This window comes from Zootermopsis nevadensis, unplaced genomic scaffold (assembly GCF_977971745.1).
Source record: "Zootermopsis nevadensis isolate Lab colony 2312 unplaced genomic scaffold, Znev_1.0 Znev_ptg000001l, whole genome shotgun sequence".
In the NCBI taxonomy this organism is placed as follows: Eukaryota; Metazoa; Arthropoda; class Insecta; order Blattodea; family Termopsidae; genus Zootermopsis; species Zootermopsis nevadensis.
This window is the reverse complement of record NW_028259133.1, coordinates 3,968,030-3,990,139: the sequence shown is the minus strand read 5'-3', so window position 1 is coordinate 3,990,139 and position 22,110 is coordinate 3,968,030. Positions and strand designations below refer to the sequence as shown.

At 38.4% G+C, this 22,110-nt stretch overlaps 2 protein-coding genes across 7 annotated transcripts; both read right to left on the bottom strand.

The window, feature by feature from the left end:
- Positions 1-870: 870 nt before the first annotated feature.
- Positions 871-12,449, bottom strand: LOC147875161 (tubulin-specific chaperone D-like). Of its 6 annotated transcripts, none has more exons than XM_087350618.1 (5): positions 7,462-12,449; positions 5,547-5,698; positions 3,819-4,017; positions 2,124-2,423; positions 871-1,090 (listed from the first exon to the last, which is right to left on the bottom strand). In XM_087350618.1, the coding sequence occupies exons 1-5, from the start codon at positions 7,519-7,521 to the stop codon at positions 1,067-1,069; spliced, it is 735 nt and encodes a 244-aa protein (XP_087206744.1). In that variant the 5' UTR covers positions 7,522-12,449; the 3' UTR covers positions 871-1,066. The 6 variants fall into 6 exon arrangements, with proteins under 6 accessions (XP_087206744.1, XP_087206776.1, XP_087206875.1 ...); XM_087350650.1 differs by having other exon boundaries at positions 871-1,066; XM_087350749.1 differs by lacking the exon at positions 7,462-12,449 and adding an exon at positions 6,223-6,648.
- A 149-nt stretch (positions 12,450-12,598) lies between these two features.
- LOC147875160 (tubulin-specific chaperone D-like) lies at positions 12,599-20,386 on the bottom strand. Its single transcript, XM_087351218.1, has 5 exons — positions 20,251-20,386; positions 19,310-19,531; positions 18,197-18,370; positions 17,651-17,772; positions 12,599-15,092 (listed from the first exon to the last, which is right to left on the bottom strand). The coding sequence occupies exons 1-5, from the start codon at positions 20,276-20,278 to the stop codon at positions 14,994-14,996; spliced, it is 645 nt and encodes a 214-aa protein (XP_087207344.1). The 5' UTR covers positions 20,279-20,386; the 3' UTR covers positions 12,599-14,993.
- Positions 20,387-22,110: the final 1,724 nt, after the last annotated feature.

The following is a 22,110-nucleotide window of genomic DNA, read 5'->3' as shown; positions in this document are numbered from 1 at the left end:
CTACTACAGGATTTGTATAGTTGGGATTTCACTCTACATCTCACAAAGATTTCTAAAAGTCCAGGAACAGAAACCACAATGTGGTCATAAACCGCTGTTAAATGTGCCTAAAAATAACAACTTCCCAACTACGTCCTGTATAGTTCGATCGCACAAGTTTTAAATGAAGTTTTAGAAGATGATAGTATAAGTAAATATAGTTCGGACGATGATAGTGTATTTGACATTGATTATACACAGTTTGTGACACCGGGAACTGGCGTGATTAGTGATAGTGATTGTGACAATGGTGGTGGCGAAAGACAGAACGACATCGTACAGGCAGGTGTGGTTTCCAACAAGTTTTTGTGGGAAAATATAGACTCATTCCCTTCTTCACGAGAAGCATTTTGTAATGTATGAGGTCCCCAGTTCGACACTGGGGGATTAGGCTGACGACCTGATACCCAGAAAATATTTCATTGTCCAGAAACCCGATAATAATCCTAGGAATAGGTAAGAAAGACGACGACAAACTAAACTATGAAAAAGGCAAATGATTTGAGAGCGATAGAGGAAGATATGAGAAAGATGAGTGTGCAACTGGAAGAATGTAGCTCAAGATAGAAATAGATGGGATTGTTTAGGATGCCAGAGCACACCAAGGGCTGTAGTACAAGAGAAGAAGATACTACTGTTCCACAAGCGAGACAGTTCTCGGAACTTAAAATGCCTTGAAAGGCAAACAGTTTGATAATATGGAAATAGTAGAATGTTATGTATCATATGCAAATTCTATAGACCTACATACGCAGCTTACATTACAGTAAATACTTCACGGTTCTCGAGACATAAACATCTTTTGAATGTCATTCACCTCATATGCTGCTCCTTCTTCTTCTTCTATGGCTCTCTGGTCCGTATTCGGTACCTGTCTTAGTCTGACCTCTCCCCCTCGACCAATCTGGCTAGGGAGGCCCTACCAGTAGCTATGCTACCACCAGCATAGCTCTTGGGATCACTGAGGTACTCAAGCCCCACCACCACGACAAGGTGCAGGTACCATTAAGTGGGGTCACCTCATATGCTACATTTTGAAATAATTAAACACCTGTTAAAAACACATACAAAAAGGGTCAGGCAGCGTTAACATAAATGTGAATGATTAAAGGTTAAATTTTCAATTATAATTCTAGTTACAAAGCCTGAAAATATTTCACAATTTGAAACATTATACCAAGATGTTTGCTCAAGAATGATATTAGATTTAATTTTTTAAACAGCAAGTCAGATAAACATTTGCATTTACATTTCATACATCGTTAATAGGCCCAAGCCAAGGAACTTGTCAAAACACAGCATTTCTGCCATACAAAAATTGCTACTACTGTAATGATGATGATGATGATGATAATAAACAATTGTTTCAAAGAAGAATGGATGAAAGAGACTGCATGAAATGAGACGCAAAGTAACATTGTTCCGAAAGTTGATGTGGCTTTGTCACAAATTGACTAGAACAAACATAATGTGAACTTAAAACACATTTTTAAATCTGACTTGCACCTGAGGGAAAATTAATTTAATAATTTTCATGCAGCTTATGAGATTTTATTTATATCTCATTTTATTCTTAAAATTCATATGCAAATTCTATAGACCTACATACGCAGCTTACATTACAGTAAATACTTGATGGTTCTTGAGACATAAACATCTTTTGAATGTCATTCACTTCATTAGCTACATGTTTTAATAATTAAACAACCGTTAAGAGAAACAGACAAAAAGGGTCAGGCTGTGTTACCATATGAGGCATATTCGGAAAGTAAGTACCGTTTGGACATACCTCCCGCGCTTCATCGAAATTTTCCGTTTGATTCGTCACAGACACCATTTTGTGAGAGTAGTGTCTGTTAACATTATTCCGTGTGCGTTAAACATGTTCAAGAAAATTAAAGTCAATCAAAGCATAACACTAGAAAAAGTACTAATGTCAAAGATTATAATTAAATATAAGAAAAAACGTACTTTTAAAATACAAATATGGTGATCACATGAACATACAGACATGTGTGAACTTTACCATTCCAGAAATGAAGAATAAGGGAAAAAAGCATTAGAAGAGGACCAGGTTGACTTACCTGAAGCAAATGACAGAATACACCCACACTTCTTAATAGTTTGATCACATTACGAGTGTTGCCAATCTCACACTCCGTTTGACGCAGTAAGCAAGATGCGAATTCCGAGTGAGGGTTTTCCAAGACAGAACGAAGGCAGCCTGAGCTAAACAGACGATCCAGAAAACCAAGTAATGGAACAGTGATCCTGTCGACCTTCTGGTGGCGTAGGAAAATTACAATGATTTTTAGACAAAGTTCTTCCAGCTCCAGATGATGAGCTTCCAGGTACGAGATCAGTGATAAACTTGAGTATGACGCCTGCGAACAAGTCAAAGACTCCGTTATTACATAAAACAGTTCACTGAAACAAAGATCTTGTAATGCAAGTCATATGTATCTTTGTGGTTTATGCTTTCAGGAATAGATTCCGACCAAAAACCACACTTTATTCATAAAACTTACAATAGAGATGAAACCAAGCAGATAATATTCATATAAGCCAGTCATATCACCAGATAATCGGCAAAAATTGAGTGTACAATTGGACAGTAACTCGTCTATTTGCATATATTTCAATAACCTTATGACTCAGAAGAAAAGTACCGCGCAACATTCTCACTTAATTTAGTACACACAAAATTAGTTGAGCTAACGAAAATGTCTGTCTTCTGGGTCGTAACGCCGTATAGTCTAGCTAATCAATGTTTCAGAGGTTATGAGTCATTGCCCTTATGATGGAACAGTAATGACCTCTGGAACACTGGTTAGCATCTACCAAACTACATGGCACTACAACCCAGAAGACAGCCTTTTCCTTCTTTGTACTAACTGCTATGAGAACCTAGGTGGGGTAATTAAAACGTGTTTAAGCATAACTTATATTAAAGTCCATACAGATAAACATGTCTGTTTCCTGTTCAGAATCATCTGAAAATAGAACTTTTACTGCCATTGTGAAATTTCTCTTTATGCTAGAAGGAATACCCAAGAAAATTAGTTGAGATTTCAACACTTTCGCATCTACGCTGGTGAGATTAATTTACTGGGCAGGAACAAAAATACTATACAGAAAATCCAGATATTCTATAAGCGAAGAAAAATATGTATACATTTATATTTTGTCAAAATAATGCAAACATGTAATAAAGGTAGACAATACACACCATGAAAATGTATCAAGATCGAAACAAACAGATCAAAATTTCACTCAGAAAGTAAAAGCAGTTTAATTTTGAGGAGGCTCGCCACTGCAAGTTCAGAATAACTGACCTTTCAGTCATGTAAAATACACAAACATGTAATTTTGCCAGTATTAGGGCACTAGTGTATGAGGGGGGAAACTCTGTATGATACAACAAAAAGAGTTTCCAACCTAAACGTTGCATTTATGTCATTTATTCCCGAGTTCAAAACGTAAGTTAAATTGGTTTTTCTCTGGTATAATTTATACTATTATAAAATGACAACACCAAATATTTTATTTTTTTCTGATTAACATTAATTCACTACTTTAGCAGATAAATCTTAAGATCGTAAATGTTAATGAATATTTTGCTTTAATCTTTTAGTGATATTACTGTTGTGTTGTAGTTGGTGTTGTTTTTCTCTGATCAAGATTAAAATTAGGTTACTCCTAAACACAGGTCAGGCATAAATCAGTATGTTAACCTCAATCTGAAATAATACTCAGGCATATTAGAATCAAACTCTCACCACACTCTCAGGGAAGGCATCCAAGCTGACTACCAAACCAGGCAGCACATTGTGCCTGAAAGATCGGAATGCAAGCAAATGCATGAAACGTGGGAATGTGTCAGATGCTGCGATCCAGTTTATCTCATCCTCAGGTGATGCTGGTGGGAAGATACTTAGCAGCTCTGCACGGTATGGAATGTATGAGATCCCAAAATCACTGGAATAGAACCACATGTCCTTATCACACTTGTTAGAACTCATACATCGCTAAACTTAAATAGAAGTAACTCACTAGCACTTAGTATCACTTGTAACATTAATCTGCACACTAAAATTAATTCAGACAGATAACGGTATTTTGTACAATAAATTAAACTTTTTCAAAATTAAGGAATGTCTACATGTAAAAAAATTAATCCATCTACAAAATGTCAATCACAGAATCATAGAATCAAAAATGATAACGATTCATGTAAAAAGCTTCAGATACCAACCACTGCATAAATCTGTACCATTTAAGATTTACCAGACAGGTATCATGATTCTGCTCAGAATTTATTTTAAATTGGGGGGGGGGGGCAAGATGATGATTCACATATCATCTCAACATAATGCTGTTCTGTTGAACACTAAAGCAAACAAAAAATGGTAGGGGTGGGGAGGATACTATGGCAGAGACAGTAAAAGAGAAAAGGGATTGCCGTGATGAGTTTCATGATATCGGGAACATAAACATGAATACTGACTTCATAAGGACGTGAAAGGAGACAGTCATGGCTCATCTTAAGCTGCAATCCATACATTCACTTGGCGATACTCAGAGCAATCAAAAAAGACCTGTATTCCTGGCGCAATATGAACCAGTTACAGTGAAACCTCTCTAACTTGGACACTTGCGGTTCCACGATAATGTGTCCAACTTAAAGAGGTGTCCAGGATAGAGGGAAAGGGGAAAAGCATCTTTTCAAATTGTGGTGTAATGACAATGTGGTAATTGTAGAGTATTATGGAGCCCTTCCCCCCCCCCCCAAAAAAAAAGGGAATTACTGATAACAAAAATTAAAAGGGTAAATTAAATTTTTACAAATTTTGTTTTCACTAAATTAAACTTGCCTTGATAAGTTCAAAGGGAAGGGCACCAATACTTTACGTTTATCGACTATGTAATCTAGTTACTTACATAATCTAACTACTGTAGGCTTGCTCAAATTAAGAATTAATGACAATAATAATAATCTTTTGAAACCCACTCTCATGGTTGCAATGTTCAGAATGTATTTTTTTAATTGTACTTAGGGCATTAGCTCAACATATGATGTCACTTATTTCTTGTAAAAATTTCGTCACAAGACACTGCCTTTTTCTTTTATCTTGGAATTTGTCCATTCCCTTTCTAATTTTCGCACCCTCAACCATAAGCTAATCCACAGGTAGAAGGCATTCATCAGTCAGAAATTCAAAACAACAAAATACTAACTGTAAACATTTCCCATAAAAGCATCGAAACTAAGTGCATGCATGCATGCATGCATGCACCTGTAAAACTTATAACAAAAGGGGAGACCAAGTTCCAGGATAAAGGAGTGTCCAAGATATAGGGTATTGTAGATATGTAAAATTATAGGATATTCGCCGGTTCCAATTAAAAGCGTTCAATATAGAGGGGTGTCCAACTAGAGGGGTTTTACTGTACCTCCTGAGTAAGAAATATCAATGCTAATATATATGTAATTCATTATCACTAACCTGTTCACAAGGTTACTGAAAATTTTGCACGCATGAGCTCCTGTTTGATCATCCTTCTCCACAGCCTGTTGTGCCACAACCACCATTACATTTGTCACGCGTCCCGATGTCAGAGATGAACAGTTTGGTCTGACAACACGGAGTAACAGTACCTGAAGACAGCATACAACACAAATAAACTTATCTTAGCTCACAAATTATCACTGCATCTTTCTTAATATTTCCCAAAATGGCAAAAACCTGCACACTATTGACAGACTTTGGAGAAAAGCTTCACACAGCGCAGAATCTCACTTTCGTTGTTTTGCTGTTCCACCAACATACGTCAAGTTATTACATCACATGTTGCAAAGCTCACCCACATGCCATTTTTTACACGCAGAAAAATGTAATGCACCCGCATCGTCAACCAACCCACACACTAATCTCTCTCAACTCCCACTCTCCTCTGTCTAGCGTCACCACGCCACGAAAAATTATGAAATCACGCTAGCCTCTCATCAGGCGTAGGCAGTGCCGCCTTGTCAACTGCGTAATTCCTAGAACTGACTACCCTCACCACGGGTGTCGCTACAACTCGTCTCAATCGCAATCAGTAAAATACAAATTTCCACAATGAATAATATAAATAATACCAAATTCAACATAAATTACCACAATATAAGAGAATACCAACTGTAATATAAAAAAAATAGCCAAACATGATTATGATGATGCAACGCCCAAGGAAACTGGGCCACGCCCGATCACAAGCATACCATACTTAAGCTATGTCTACACTCGTGCGCTTTTACGTTCGGCAATGGCATGCTTTATGAGCCGGGATAGCTCAGTCAGTATAGTGACTAGCTACAAAACAGAGCACACCAGAAAAATATACGCAATTGCTCTCTCATTGTCAGCTACCACAGGACATAATATTAAACCGAATTTAGAACCAAAAGAAGATGCGCACACAATCTCAAATCCAGACAGAATTTCACTACCCATCCATCTCTTATCGTAGCTGGCAAAACAAGCGAGAGATAGCAGGGCCACATCCTTCCAAAAGTCCTCAGAACAGAAGACGGGGGAGGGAAAGATGACAGCTAATTGGTTGGGCAAAGTCTCATAGGACAAAGAGAAATCATGGCTAGAACGTTACAGACGGTCAATCATAACTTCTCGTGGCCGAGCAAACACAGTTCAAAAGCTGGCCCACAGAGGTCGCTAACAGACCCTTGAACCATAGAATGGTTCAATAATACGCACTCTTCTGAACACATGAGAGGTTGGCAATTGGTCTCTGATAACATGGGTAATAACAGAATCCACACTACCGATAACAGAACGCACCACTGATATTCAGGCATAACATGGCCCCAGAAGAAACATGCACGTGGTGAATGTCTCAGTGGCAGCTGTCAGACCAGAAAGTAATTCATATCCTTTTGCCCACGGACTCTTGAGTGATACAAAGACTCAAGAGTGCAGGTTTATAATATACGCTGCCTAATAAAATAATTATCCTTTAGGGAAGTGTTTATTCAAGTGTTTTATAACGTTTGCATTTTGTTTGTTATTTAGTTTAGTTGAATCCATTTATTAACGTTCTTTGCATGTTGCTTCCTTAGTTAGAGTAGCAGAATAACTCTTAAATGTTCTGCAAGTACAGGGCAGACTATGTACATTAGCAAGTAGGTTTCATAGGTTCAGAAGATCACAGTAGGCATTTGTAGGGTCCAGAAAAGGATAGACGGCTTCCTTCGATTATGACGTTCTTGAAGTGGCTACCATTAAATGTGAAGATATTACAAGTGGTGGTCACTGCATCAATTTGACAACAATACAAATCATTCAATACATTTTATCTCTAAAGTAAAGAAAATAAATCTTACAACACATGGATTTCTTGGCTCAAAAAATTTTCACTTACATTGCATGCCCAGTCAAGGAACGCAGCTAGGTGAAGTTCCTTCACATGTGACTGAGTCATGAAGCAAGAAGACAAAAAGGCAGCCACATGAAACAGGTCGCTACTAAGTGCATATATCTTGCATGCACTAAGAATCCTATTCAAAACAAAACACAGATAAATTACAGAGCACAATTCTCAGCCTTGATATAAATACCTACTAAGATGTAATCAAACAAAATGGAAATCTTGGAAAAAAATGACTATGCCCCTGAAGACAAGATTGAAATGTATGCTTGGTACCCAAAAGTACAAACATTTGATTGAAAAGTTGCTAGTAACATTCTAAAACCACACAAGAATCTTTTATTATAAAACAAGAATAATAATAATTTATTTACATTCCATTGATCCATAAGACAGTCAGATGACAATAGGATGTGGAAAAAGTCATAATATTAATAATAATAATAATAATAATAAAATACATATTATAAAGTACAATTCAAACTATTATATAAATTTCACATAATACAAAACAAAGTATTCACCTAGAGAAATGATAAGTTACAAATAAATCCACCCATTATTAGATAATTAAGACTTACTTGTAAACATTAGAAATTCATTGACAGAGTAAAAGGAGTGTGTAAGTAAGTATCTTTTTAATGCTGCTTTAAATTGTGCCTTTTTATTTACAAGACTTGTGAGATTTGATGGCAGTCTGTTGAAAATTTTGATCCCTGCATAATATCTGTAAGCATGAGAGGTTGGCAATTGGTCTATGAAGCTGATTTTTATTCCTTGTGTTGACGCTGTGAACAGCAGAATTAGTTTGAAAGAGTTCTTGGTTATGTACAATAAAGTTCATTAATGGGAATATGTATTCACAGGGTAGAGTTAAGATCTCTAATTTCTTAAATAGACTTCTACATGAATTTCTAGGTTTTACACCAGCCAATAATCTAATAATTTTCTTTTCTAAAGTGAATATTTTTTTACTGTTTGATGTATTTCCCCCAAAAATTATTCCATACTTCATTAAAGAGTGAAAATAGGCAAAATATACTGATCTGAGTGTGTCAGTGTTGCTGACATGCAACAGTTTATCGATATGATTTGTCCAATTTAGGTGATTATCAATTTGCAAACCCAGGAAATTTGTGTTTATTGACTCTTGTATATACTTCCCATTATGATCAATACTTAAAGCACATTGTGGTGAGTTATTTGTTATAAATTTTATTATATTTGTTTTATCAAGATTTAGGGCCGGCTTGTTAGCACTAAACCATATTTACTCATATGAGACAGAACTATGTTTGATGTTGCACAGATATCATCCAAAATTTTATTAGAAATTATGACCTTTGTGTCATCGGCAAATATTATGGGTTCTGTTAAAGTATTTATTATTGGAGGAAGGTCATTTATGTATATTATAAAAAGCAAGGGCCCTAAAATTGACCCTTGGGGAACTCCACATTTTATTTTTCCCCAGTTTGAGAAAAATTTATGATTCTTTTTAGGTGATTTTACTTTGACCTTTTGCTTTCTATCTGTTAGATAGGATCTGAACCATTGCGCTGCTATTCCTTCAATGCCATAAAAATGCAATTTATCCAACAAAATTTCATGATTTACACAGTCAAAAGCTCTTGCTGAATCACAGAAAATTCCTCCAACATGCATTTTTTGGTTAATAGATTTAAGCACTTTGTCTGTTAGCTTGAAGGCCGCATCTTCAGTGGATACACCTTTCCTGATGCCAAATTGTTCCGGGACTTATATGTTGTTAGTATGCATATGACGACTTAATCTATTGTACATAATCTTTTCAAGCACTTTAGAAAAAGTAGTTAATAGTGAAAAAGGCCTGTAATTTGTCATACTGGTTTTGTCCCCTTTCTTGTACAGCTGTCATACTACTGATATTTTAAGGCGGTCCGGGAAAATGCCCGTGTATAATGAGTGATTACAAATGTGGGTTAATGGATGACTAATTAAAGCTGAACAAGCTTTCAAAATTTTACTTGTTATTTTATCATAACCTGATGAGTTTTTTGACTTGAGGGACTGTATTACACTTTTAACCTCAGTTTCAGTGGTTGGAATGATATTAAGGCCAGAAAATTTTGCAGGAAATGCAGCTTTTAAAATGGAAACAGCATCTTCTGTCTTAAATTTAAGCTTTTAGTAATTGTTATAAAAAACTTATTGAAGTCATTAGCCACTGATCCTGGATCCTTTACTTCTTCATTGCGTATTAGAAGAGATGGCATCTGTTCTGATAAATATATTTTTCCTGTCTCCCTTTTTATTATGTTCCATGTTGTTTTTATTTTATTGTCTGATTTTGCTAAAAGTCTACTGTAATGCTGCTTTTATAACATTATTCAGGATTTTACAATGCTTAACATAAAAAGCTCTTGCATTTCGGTCTTTACTGTTCCTACTGTAGATGTACAGACTCCTTTTATGTGTGCAAGATACTTTTATTCTTTGCGTAATCCAGTCATTCTTTATTTTGCCTATAGTTTCATATGTAATAGGAAAACTAGCTTCAAAAATATTTAGAAATGTATTCAAAAATGAGATAAACTTATTGTCTTTGTAAACAGATTCCCAAGTTCCACTCTTTAGAAGAAGCTGGAACTGCATGATTGTTTGTTTCATTATTGATTTTTCTTTTCCTCTGTTTCAAAGGTACTAAGTTAGTTGTTGCAGCAATATTATATGATCTAGATAGGTTGTCTTGATAGATGATCTAGCTTCATTATCTGTTTTTTATATTTGTTTAGCGTTTTACAATTATATTAGTGTTCCCTAGGTGGATTTGTTTTTATTTATATTTCTTCATTTATTTTGGTTTGTGTTAATATTGTTTCTATTTTGGGTTTGCCTGTACTTAATACTGTACATGTATAAGTTTAGTTGATCTGTTTACCTCATGGGCTACACCCAAAACTGTGGCCTTTGTCACTGGTAATTCCTCATCACTGAAATTTGCTAATACTAGCAGAACTGTGCCTAAGCAATGGTTTCAAGTTGAACTGCAACCTTGCTTTTCGTTATCCTCGTTACCGTATGGGGTTTGCAACTCGCGGGTCGCCGTCTGAGTGCGACTCGTAGAGACATTTAAGTCTGCAGGCTGCTTTCTATGGTTATCCATGTATACATGGGATACCACACGCGCCGCACAAACGCCTTCTATGTATATTTTAGCGGGCTCCACACAGACAAGTCTTGGTGAAATTTGCGATTTCTCGCCTATGATTTTACTGTATACGACTTGTTTGGTTTTAGGCTTAAGGATCACAGTTTCTTTGCTTTGAACCAACCACGCATTTGATTCGTTTATCACAATTTCTTGTTCTGATTCCCGAAAATTTTCTTCAAATTTTGAAGTTTGGTTCCTTGGAATTTCCTTTTTGTCCTCAGTCGGACTTGCTGGTGCAACAAGACTTTTCTTACAAGGATTCCCAGAGAGTGTTGTGGGTGATCAGTCCATTACACACTCCCTGTACATTTTCCTCATCTGAAGGATCCTGTTGTATCTTTCTAACCGATTTCATATTGCAATTTCTATTTAATTTTAAAATGTAATTATCCAAATCTAAAATAGCTTGCCTCGGTTTCAAAAAATCTATTCCCAGGATTCCTGCTACACTGGTTGGCAGTTTGCAAATTAAAAATGTGTGACGATAGGAAATGTTATCCAAAAGAAACAATAAGGTTTGCTCCCCTTCGACTCTCAGCGTATCACCTGTGACCTGCACGATTGGTACATCTCAAGGGATAGTCGGATATATCCGGCTGTAAAATACTGCAGCAAGAACCGGAATCTATTATAAGAATTCGAAGTACACTCTGTATTCTGACTTGAACAGTAGGAGTGCCATGATCCATTGCTAGCGGTACCACGTGATAGCTTTCGACAGCGTTTTCGGGGTTTGCTAGATGAAAGTAGCTGTCCACCCTTCCATCTTTTACTCGTTTCCCTAAAAACTTTATTTACTGGGGCCAATGCTATAGGAAATTTTGGAGATTGTGTTTCCTGCTGATTGGATTTCGGTGGCAGATTTCTTTTTTGGCCTTGAATTTTGGAAATTCGCTGATAACAATCTCTGGCATAATGCCCTAGTTTGTTGCATTCGTAGCACCGAAGATGTAACTTTGACTGCGCATTTCTAGTCCTAGCGGAATATGTCGGATGCAGACCTGGCCTGCTGTTGAATTGCTTGCTTGTCGCGGATCTTGTTTCAATCGGCCTGAAATGAGCGCGGCAACGTTGCCATGTTACATTTTTCACACTTAATTCCTGAACCCGAATAAAATGTTTCGTTCCTGGATTCCCAATTTAGCCTGATATAAAAGCTCCTTTGTGCCTGCTCATAATGACACTGTTGTAATATGGGGTCCTCTACTTTCTTCACTGTCTTCTGCGCCAATGAACGACAACGGTCCGCAAATTCCTGAGGTGTTTCGTCCTTTCTTTGTCTCGCTGTTTGCAGTTGGACAAAGTGAAATCGATCGCTTCAAACATCCCTTAAAGGATTCCGAAAATGAGCGTTAAAGTTTTCCCACGTAATATCCGGTGCGAGAAGTTATAAACTTCTGCTATAAAATGTTTTGGTCGTGTCGGTCAATTTTAGTATTGTGATTTGAATCTTATCTGATTCACTCAAATTTCCAACACGTGCTGTACTGTCTACAGTTTCAAAAAATTCATTTACTGTGACTGACTTTTCTGAACCTCCCCATTTTGGAATGAAAGATCTTTAGCCGCTGTTGGACGCCCTGTTATCATCTGTGTACGTAGGTTGCTCAATTCTGCCTGTAGGCTTTCTATTTGTTGACGTAATTGGGACTCCGCCATTTTAATAATTCTTAGCACTAGTTGCTAGTTGCTAAGCTTTACTAAAACAATTAGTTTCCAAACGAAAGTGTTTATAACAAAGTAATGAACCGTTTAAAAAAAATTAAAAATAATCTCACCGCTGCCACCAATTGTAACGTTCTACTTTGTATAGATTCGTTCGGATTAGTCTTACTAATGTGGTAGTGTGGCTTGGCATGGAGCAAGGCAAGTTCCCAATGATGCTGGTGTCAGCTTAAACATGATCAGCTGGTAATAATTCGTCCATGAGGCTACAACTTGTTTCATCAGACTATCACATTTATTTCTAACACTAAGTTTTACATAAATTTCACATTTGATTTAAAACATTACCTTCTTAATTTAGGCTAGTTCACTTTATCCTTAGTATACTCTAGTTACGAAATTTAGAATATTTATTCATCCACCCGTACTAAACTTGGATTCATCTCCTCAGCGCTTACCTGTTAAAAGTAGCCCCATCAGCTGCACCTTGCTCATGATGCCTCTAGTAACCTCCTATCTTCCAAGTTTCGGCCCATCTGGTCTAGATCTCTCTTCAACTTCCCTTCACAACCTTTCCGTTAGCGTTTTCCCATATTTTTGCTGACTGCCTAATGGCTACATCCGCATTTCCGTTTAATGTTTTTTTCATATCCTGAGAATAAGGTGAACTAGCCTTGCTGCTTTACTCTAGACAGGAAATGAATCAACACATTCCTACATGCAATGGTCTACTATACTTACTTCTAACTACATTCAATTCTCTACATTCCTAATTTACAATATGTTAACTAAAAATAATTCACTACAGTTGCATTCATGTAAGACACCGACCCATAGAAAGTCGCGTAGTAAACTTAACCCCCGGTACCTGCGCAGAGATTAAATTAGTCCTTTGAAAGTTTAAAGCGCCAGGAATGAAACTGCAGAAGAGCAAACTCGCATATGCAAAAGATTGCATTTCACTAACAGCTTTTACCGATTCATCGATCTCATTGGAGCAAATTCGCGTTAACGAAACTTACGTAATTGCAGAGATGACTGTATTTATAATTGTTATTCAGAATCAGCGATGTAAGAATTACGATTTAGTATGAGAATCAGTACAAGAAACATTGTAAAATGTTAATAATTTTAGTAAAATATATTTTTTCACTTTTTGACTTGCTTGTTTCAAAATTGGCTTTATTCTGAATTGGCGCAAATCGAGGGTTACCTGTATATTGTATCTTGCATGAACCAGGATTTTCTTTGCTCACAGTTTTCGGAAGATTTGTCAGACTTACAGCTTATATTACAAGTTCTTGACATAACTAAGGTTTAATAGTCATATATATATATTTCTTATGTTTGAATATGACATTGTTATGCAGTTCTTGGAACTTGTGTGATGTATTTCTTTGTAGGACAAGAAAATTTAGATGACGTTGGGGATCTGGTCCCTACATTTTTACAAGGTCAACAGTTTCTTGGTCTGGGATTTGAACTTTTGAAACAGGCTTACTCATGTCTGGTTGAAAAATGTTCTGCGGCAAATATGCCTTTCCTTGAACTAGAAGTTATTGGTAAGTTATGGCTGAATTTCATATTTTCATTATTATTATGCTGTTTGCTTTGTATTGAAACATATCAGCGTGTCTTAACGAGTGGAAGAATTTGTGTTGGCACAGTCTACTGCTAATAAAAAAGAAATACATTGTATTTAAGTTACTGTTTATAAATATTGTGTAACAAAAGTTTTCCGTAGCTGAAACGTATAAATTTGTTTTATTTTCAGGAATATTTTAGTCAGCGCCTCTTCTAGAAAAACCATAATTTTCATATTCGCATAATTCATACGAGGTTTGAGGTTCTCACAACATTAAAGATGTCACTGTTGGAGAAACATTTTGTCTGCCTGCAAGTTCACATGGCGTTACAGTCCAGAAGACCAAATTGATATTGCCTAACTTATGTGTAACCTGCCATTAATGGCCACGTGGTCCGAGGCGTGGGCCTTGTGCCACTTGGTCACTGTGACCGTGGGTTTGAATCCCACTCAAGGCATAGATGTTTGTCCGTGTGTTTCTGTGTTGTGCTGTCCATGGAGTCCTACCAAAATGTCTATAGATCAAGCCAACAAAAAACTTGGGACCCGCAGATGCTCAGGCACTGAAGAACGGGCCATATAAAAAAAAGTTTAACCTTTGCTCCCTCAAATTGTGTTCTCCTTCCTGTTATGACAGTGACATGTAATGTTTGCAACAGATGATTGGCAGACATTACTGGATTGGTGTTTGTCTCATTGGGATGACAACATTCGCCAACAAGCTGCATCAATATTGGCAGCTATGTTCTCCAAGTACTATGGGCTGAAATTACGAGCCGAGGGAAGATCAAAGAGCAAGGTGTAGCAGAGTAGTTACCTCATATGCAGAACAGGTGACATCCATTAAAAGACGTACTCGAATGGGCTACGCGTCAGCTATTGGTAAGTGTACATTTACCTCTGAGAGACTTAAAACATGACCTCAAAGGTGAACATTGTCTGCTAAGTTCACCGAATACTATCGGCTGGAATTAGAGCCTAATTTATGTGTAACCTTCCGTTAATGGCCACGTGGTCCGAGGCGTGGGCCTTGTGCCACTTGGTTACTTCGACCGTGGCTTTGAAACCCACTCAAGGCATAGATCATCCTCCACACCGTTGTGCCACACCCACCATTACATCTGTCACGCGTCCCGATGTCAGAGATGAACAGTTTGGTCTGACAACACGGAGTAACAGTACCTGAAGACAGCATACAACACAAATAAACTTATCTTAGCTCACAAATTATCACTGCATCTTTCTTAATACGAGGTGCGATCGGAAAGTTTCAAGACTGCGCCTAAAAAAACCTGTACACTTATCTCAGGTATTAAATTCATCCATCACCCTCAAAGTAGTGAACACAACGATCCCAGCGCCGCTGCCAAGCCTGGAAGCATCCCTGGAAATCTTTCTTTGTCAGCCTGTCAAGCACCATCTGCGATTCTGCCTGAATCTCTTCTATCGTCTAAAATCTCCTTCCCTTTAGCTGAATTTTCATCTTTGGCAAGAGGAAGAAGTCACACGGAGCTAAATCTGGCGAATAAGGAGGGTGCGGGATGACGGACATGGTGTTTGAGGCCAAAAACTGCCGAACTTTGAGGGCGGTGTGCGGTGGCGCGTCGTCATGATGTGTCGCATGTGGAGTTCTTCGTTTAGATTCAGCTGACAGGTCCCATAACCTATCCCAACAATGTTGCACAAGTCGTTGATGGTACGACGTCGATCTTCGTGAATGGCCTGCCGAATCTTCGTAACATTTTCGGGCGTTGTGCTCGAAGATAGTAGTCCAGAACGCTCGTCATTATCGACAGAGGTTCGGCCATTTTTAAAACGTGAATGCCACACAAAAGTTTTTGCACGACCCATTGCGGACTCCCCAAATGCTTGCTTTAGCATTTCATAGGTTTCCGTAGCCGTTTTGGCAAAATTTGATGCACACGCCATTCCGAAATCGCAGGAGGGTCGGTGTAATGCACTACCAAAACGCCCGTAACTAAGAAACAAATGCTAATTCGATGATGCCGGCTGGCACACTGATTCACTATGAATGTAGGCCGCACACCCTAGCGGCAGAAGCTCGTACTACATCCTGTTCGCCCTCTATTGACACAGTCTTGAAACTTTCCGATCGCACCTCGTACTTACCAAAAATGGCAAAAACCTGCACACTATGGACAGACTTTAGAGAAAACCTTTACACAGCGCAGAATCTCACTTTCGTTGTTTTGCTGTTCCACCAACATACGTCAAGTTATTACATCACATTGTTGCAAAGCTGACTAACATACCATTTTTTACACGCAGAAAAATGTAATATAAAAGTGACTTTTCTTGCCTTTACATTTAGTAGACATTTCAATATAAAATACTTTGAGTATTACAAATAGAGGAAATTTAGATCCACAAAAGTTTCAGGCATGATCACAAACTATCAACACTAAATCTGTGAAATCTGCAGATGTCTTGCGAGCTGTCAGCATGCGGAAAGCAATGAGCTGCAAAGAGCGGAATGTGCTGCGCACAAATCAACATACATTTCAAAAAACATAATCTCTTCCATTACCTCCACACTTATACTTACATGTACTACCAAGACCTAACTTTAAGAGTAACACATACCAAGAAAAGTACAATATGAATATTGGAATAATTAGAATGCTCCACCCACAGTTAGTGTTTTGAAACAGCTACCACAGCAGTAGGCCGTTCTGAATCTTTATCAGATGATGCCAAATCCAGTGAAGCCTGGGAACTCGAGAGCGTACCTTGCAAGATATCTGGTGACTACTGTCAAAATACTTTACTCGCATGATTGGTAGGTTAATCCACGTCAACGTACTAGCCCTGTCTTTGCAGGAAACTTTCTCGCTTGTGGAATAGTAGCACATGTGCAGTTAGAAACTGCCAGACGAACTCATGAGTAGGCAGGTGCATTATTATGGCGGCAGAATAAAATAATAATCTGTAAAAGCTGGGACAGGTTTCTCCGAGATCTTAAGTTTTCTCCTGTCAATATCATTTCACTCCTGCTCTATTTTCGTCCATTTGGGGAATGGGCAATGAACCTGTTAGTGGCCAAACTTCCACTGGGTAACTGTCTCATGCCATCGATAACAATAACAAAAACAGTAGTCGTGGAACGAAGTTCACTTAGACATGCTTCAGATCAAAATCTTGAGTTAAAATGGCCATAAGAAATTCCTACTTTGGTAGCCATGTCACAAGTAGTCAATATTCTATTATTTCACATTAAGTCATGCACCTGAGCTATCAATTCATCATTCCTACTGGTTGAAGAGTGTCCCAGACACTCCACCTTGAAAACAACAGAAACATTCAAAAAATTGTACTTGGCTCACTGTTGCAACCACAAATTCTACTTGTATCAATTTTCGTTACCGTCTTTCCAGTCACCTCCTAAGATATAACGCACAGAAGCACCACTAAATTGACACACGACAGAAACTCTCTGACCTTAAATGCCAACCAAAAAGCAATGGAATGAAAGATAAACCCGCCCAAACATGCAGTAACAAGTCAGCGCTTCTTCAGTGCAGCTACACCACTACGCACTTCTGATTTACACGAGACATGAATTCGGACCTCTCACATAGTGGTACACTCTCAATGGGCAGGAAAAACTACAACTTTCAACAACTCTGCACACTAAAATTCAATCATAATTCAAACAAAAGTTACTATAAGAACACATATCATTAGATAAGGCAGTACTACCTAATTTTCTTGGTACAAACCTGAAGGCCTGACATTGCCGCCTCTCTAACGCAGGCCCCAAGTTTACCACTGCCATCGATAGAATAATCTTTTAGGCCCTCGAAGAAACAGTCATATATATCTTCCAAATGCGATGTCAACACTGTAAGTAAAAAAATAAAAGAATTTCTACTTTCAACCATAAAAATTACAACTTCCAGCTACAGCATTTGGAATGTCACACTGAGGTTATTCCCACATTATTTTCAGAGTGTAACTTGCCACGTTCATTCCGATACACGACTTTGGTTATGTACTGGTGCTCTGTCCAGGTAACCTCACCTTAGCTCCATAACATACCATAAAATGACAAAGAATCTCTCTTTCAGAACACACTTTGAGCTTAAAATTTCACAAAAACACTGCAAGAGGTCCTTACTGCCTCCGTCATCAGGGCGATGAGTGAGGCAGCAAGGACCTCTGAAACGTCAGCAAACTTCTACCATAATACGCAGCGCAACAACCCAGAAGACAGTCATCTTCAGACACACTGTCACGGAAACCTCAAATCCTAAATTCAAAATTACCTGGCTCCAATTCGTTGGAAGTAGAAAACGTACAGCAAATCGACGTGAGAGCCTTTAGAGCATCTCGGCGACTTTCTGCCCACGTACCAGTTGTCTGAGTGATCTTGGAGCACCGTATTACGGCAGATATCACTAGATCGAGCTGTTCATCAGGCATAAACCTAGGAAAGGAACCTGTTAAATAACAACAAAATTAATTAGCTATTTCAACAAGAACTCAACTAGGGTATCAGATTCCTTAATTTCTATCACATACCTGACAATAAATAATTTATTAAATTTGAAACACAATTAAGACTTAAGCTAAAAATACATTTGTCAGCTGGTCTTCAATAACTCTGTTGTGGCAAATGGGGAAGAATTTCTACAGCCATAAATTCAACAACCAGGGTATCCAGTTATGACACTCCTTCTACAGAACCAGGCAGTACGCTCAGCTATTCCAGAAAAGAGCGTCATTTTATGAAACCCCTGGGGTTCATTATCATTTTCATAACAATCCACCACCAGTTACTGCCATGTCAGATGACTACATTCCACACCTTCCAACCCTAAGATTCATTTTAATATTGTCCTCCAATCTACACATTGTCTTATGAGTGGTCTCCTGTTTTCAGGCTTAAAAATCAAAATTTTGCGTGCCTTTCTAATTTCCCCCATGCAGGATTTATGCACCACCCATTTTGACCTCCTTAATTTGATCATCCTAATACTATCAGGAGCTTCTCATTATGAATTTTCTCCGTTGTCCTTTTACTTCATTCCCCTTACGTCCAAATATTCGCCTCAGCATCCTGTTCTGCCCTGAAGTTCGTATTCTCTTCCTTACCCCAAATTCCCACCAACAGCAAAATAAACTCTGTCGGCAAATTGCAGTTATTAATTTAAAGAATTTGGCAAATACAGTTACCAATGAGCTTTAAACGCTTCACTAATTCTAATTTCCTCCCAATTAAGGGTCACAGAAGACTATTTTTTGCACAAGTACAGTCTAAGATTTGTATTCGTTTCTCGTGAGGTACATTATAAGGCAAGTACAATAAACCAACTTAGCAGACAATGATCGCCTTTGGGGTCATGTTTTAAGTCTCTCAGAGGTAAATGTACACTTACCAATAGCTGACGCGTAGCCCATTCGAGCATGTCTTTTATTTGATGTCACCTGCTCTGCATATGAAGTAACTACTCTGTTACACCTTGCTCTTTGACCTTCCCCCGGCTCTAATTTCAGCCCATAGTACTTGGAGAACATAGCTGCCAATACTGTTACAGCTTGTTGGCGAATGTTGTCATCCCAATGAGACAAACACCAATCCAGTAATGTCTGCCAATCATCTGTTGCAAACATTACATGTCACTGTCATAACAGGAAGGAGAACACAATTTGAGGGAGCAAAGGTTAAACTTTTTTTTATATGGCCCGTTCTTCAGTGCCTGAGCATCTGCGGGTCCCAAGTTTTTCGTTGGCTTGATCTATAGACATTTTGGTAGGACTCCTTGGACAGCACAACACAGAAACACACGGACAAACATCTATGCCTTGACTGGGATTCAAACCCACGGTCACAGTGACCAAGTGGCACAAGGCCCACGCCTCGGACCACGTGGCCATTAATGGCAGGTTACACATAAGTTAGGCAATATCAATTTGGTCTTCTGGACTGTAACGCCATGTGAACTTGCAGGCAGACAAAATGTTTCTCCAGAATCTACCCCCCACAAGTCCACAACCTAGAAGACCAACAGTGACATCTTTAATGTTGTGAGAACCTCAAACCTCGTATGAATTATGCGAATATGAAAATTATGGTTTTTCTAGAAGAGGCGCTGACTAAAATATTCCTGAAAATAAAACAAATTTATACGTTTCAGCTACGGAAAACTTTCGTTACATAATATTTATAAACAATAACTTAAATACAATGTATTTCTTTTTTATTAGCAGTAGACTGTGCCAACACAAATTCTTCCACTCGTTAAGACACGCTGATATGTTTCAATACAAAGCAAACAGCATAATAATAATGAAAATATGAAATTCAGCCATAACTTACCAATAACTTCTTGTTCAAGGAAAGGCATATTTGCCGCAGAACATTTTTCAACCAGACATGAGTAAGCCTGTTTCAAAAGTTCAAATCCCAGACCAAGAAACTGTTGACCTTGTAAAAATGTAGGGACCAGATCCCCGTCATCTAAATTTTCTTGTCCTACAAAGAAATACATCACACAAGTTCCATGAACTGCATAACAATGACATATTCAAACATAAGAAATATATATATACAGTGAAACCTCGATGCATCGTTTTCGGCGGGGGTGGGAAATAAAAACGATAGATGCGGGAAAGCATTAAAAATTTAAAAAAAAACAATGTTTCTCTTTCAAAGTTACTTCTTTTTACCAAAAAAGTCTTTAATGGACAACTGGTTTGTCGAAACTTCACGTTTTAGACCAAACAGAGTACTTTCCACGTTCAAAATGTTTTCCTCGTCACGTTCGCTAATATTATGGGCATAAAAGAACGACTTCACTTTTGCCAATGCAGCGTGTGCTTCGGCAAAACTCGGCACAGCTTCGGGCTCGCATTCGTCGTCTTCCTCACCGCTCCCACCCCCTTCGCGATCGTCACACAACTCATCAATCGTGTTGACTCCGCATGTAGCAAGCTCGCTGTCTACTGCCGCGTAGTCACCAAATTTAACCACGTCTTTCACGGCGCCAAATCTATTCCAGTCTTCGTGAAAGCCATCATGCTCATCCACACTGACGTTAGAGTCTGCTTCTGCGCGAAGTTCACACCCGTAGCCACCTTTGTGAAAACAATTCAGAACAGTTGGTTGGGAGACATGCCGCCAAGCTGCCACTGTGAAATGAATTGCTTGTAGCACGTCAATTTTCATGTTGACATCCTTCCCAGCATCCATTGCACATACAGCTGTTTGCACAAGGCGCTTTCTATACAACTGCTTGAAAGATTTTATGATGCCCAAATCAAGCGGTTGCAAGACGCTCGTGCAATTTGCTGGATACTGCACGACTTTCACATTTCGTAGAAATGTCGTGTCCTTCGGATGAGCGGCACAATTATCAACAAACAGCAAAATCTTTCTGCCTTGTGCGCCCATGGAGGCATCTAGAGAACTTAAAAACGCCGTAAAGATGTCTGTTGTCATCCAAGCCTTTTTGTTGGCGTGATATTTCACCGGAAGTTTTTTCATGTTTTTGAAACAACGCGGTTTTCGTGATTTTCCAACTACAATCGGAACCCGTTTGTCACTACCGTCACTGTTAACACACAGAAGAACAGTAATTCGGTGTTTTGCACGTATTCCCCCGTGGCAAGATTCACCTTTCAATGCCAGAGTCCTATCCGGGAGGGCGTTGTAGAAAAGTCCGGTCTCATCCGCATTATAAATGTCCCGCGGCTCATATCCCTCCAGCAGTGTTGGCAGTCTCTCGAGCCACAGCTCCGTTATTTCCACATCCACAGCAGCACTTTCGCCTTTCCTTTGTACTTGTAATAAAAGCATTTGTGAAGAAATTCACAGTGCACATGCCATTTGGCATCACTGGAACGAAATATGAGTGCACCCTAATTAAAATCGTAAAATTTCTGACAATGAGCACCGCCATTCACTCCAACTATCACCCCTGCACCACTGTCCCCTCATTCCAAAAGGATCTGTGCTGGTTGGGCGACATAACAGGTTACCGCTACTGTGTATTCCAAAAACATTCTGCGTCTTTCGGTATTAATTTATCTCAAAACCCAGCATTTTAATTTCTCAGAAACGATCATTGCGGGAAAATTGTGGGCCGGGACTAAGATTTTTGAACGATCGATGCGATAAAACGATAGTTCGAGGAACGATAGAAGCGGGAAAATGTAACATTATTTTATATGGGATGTA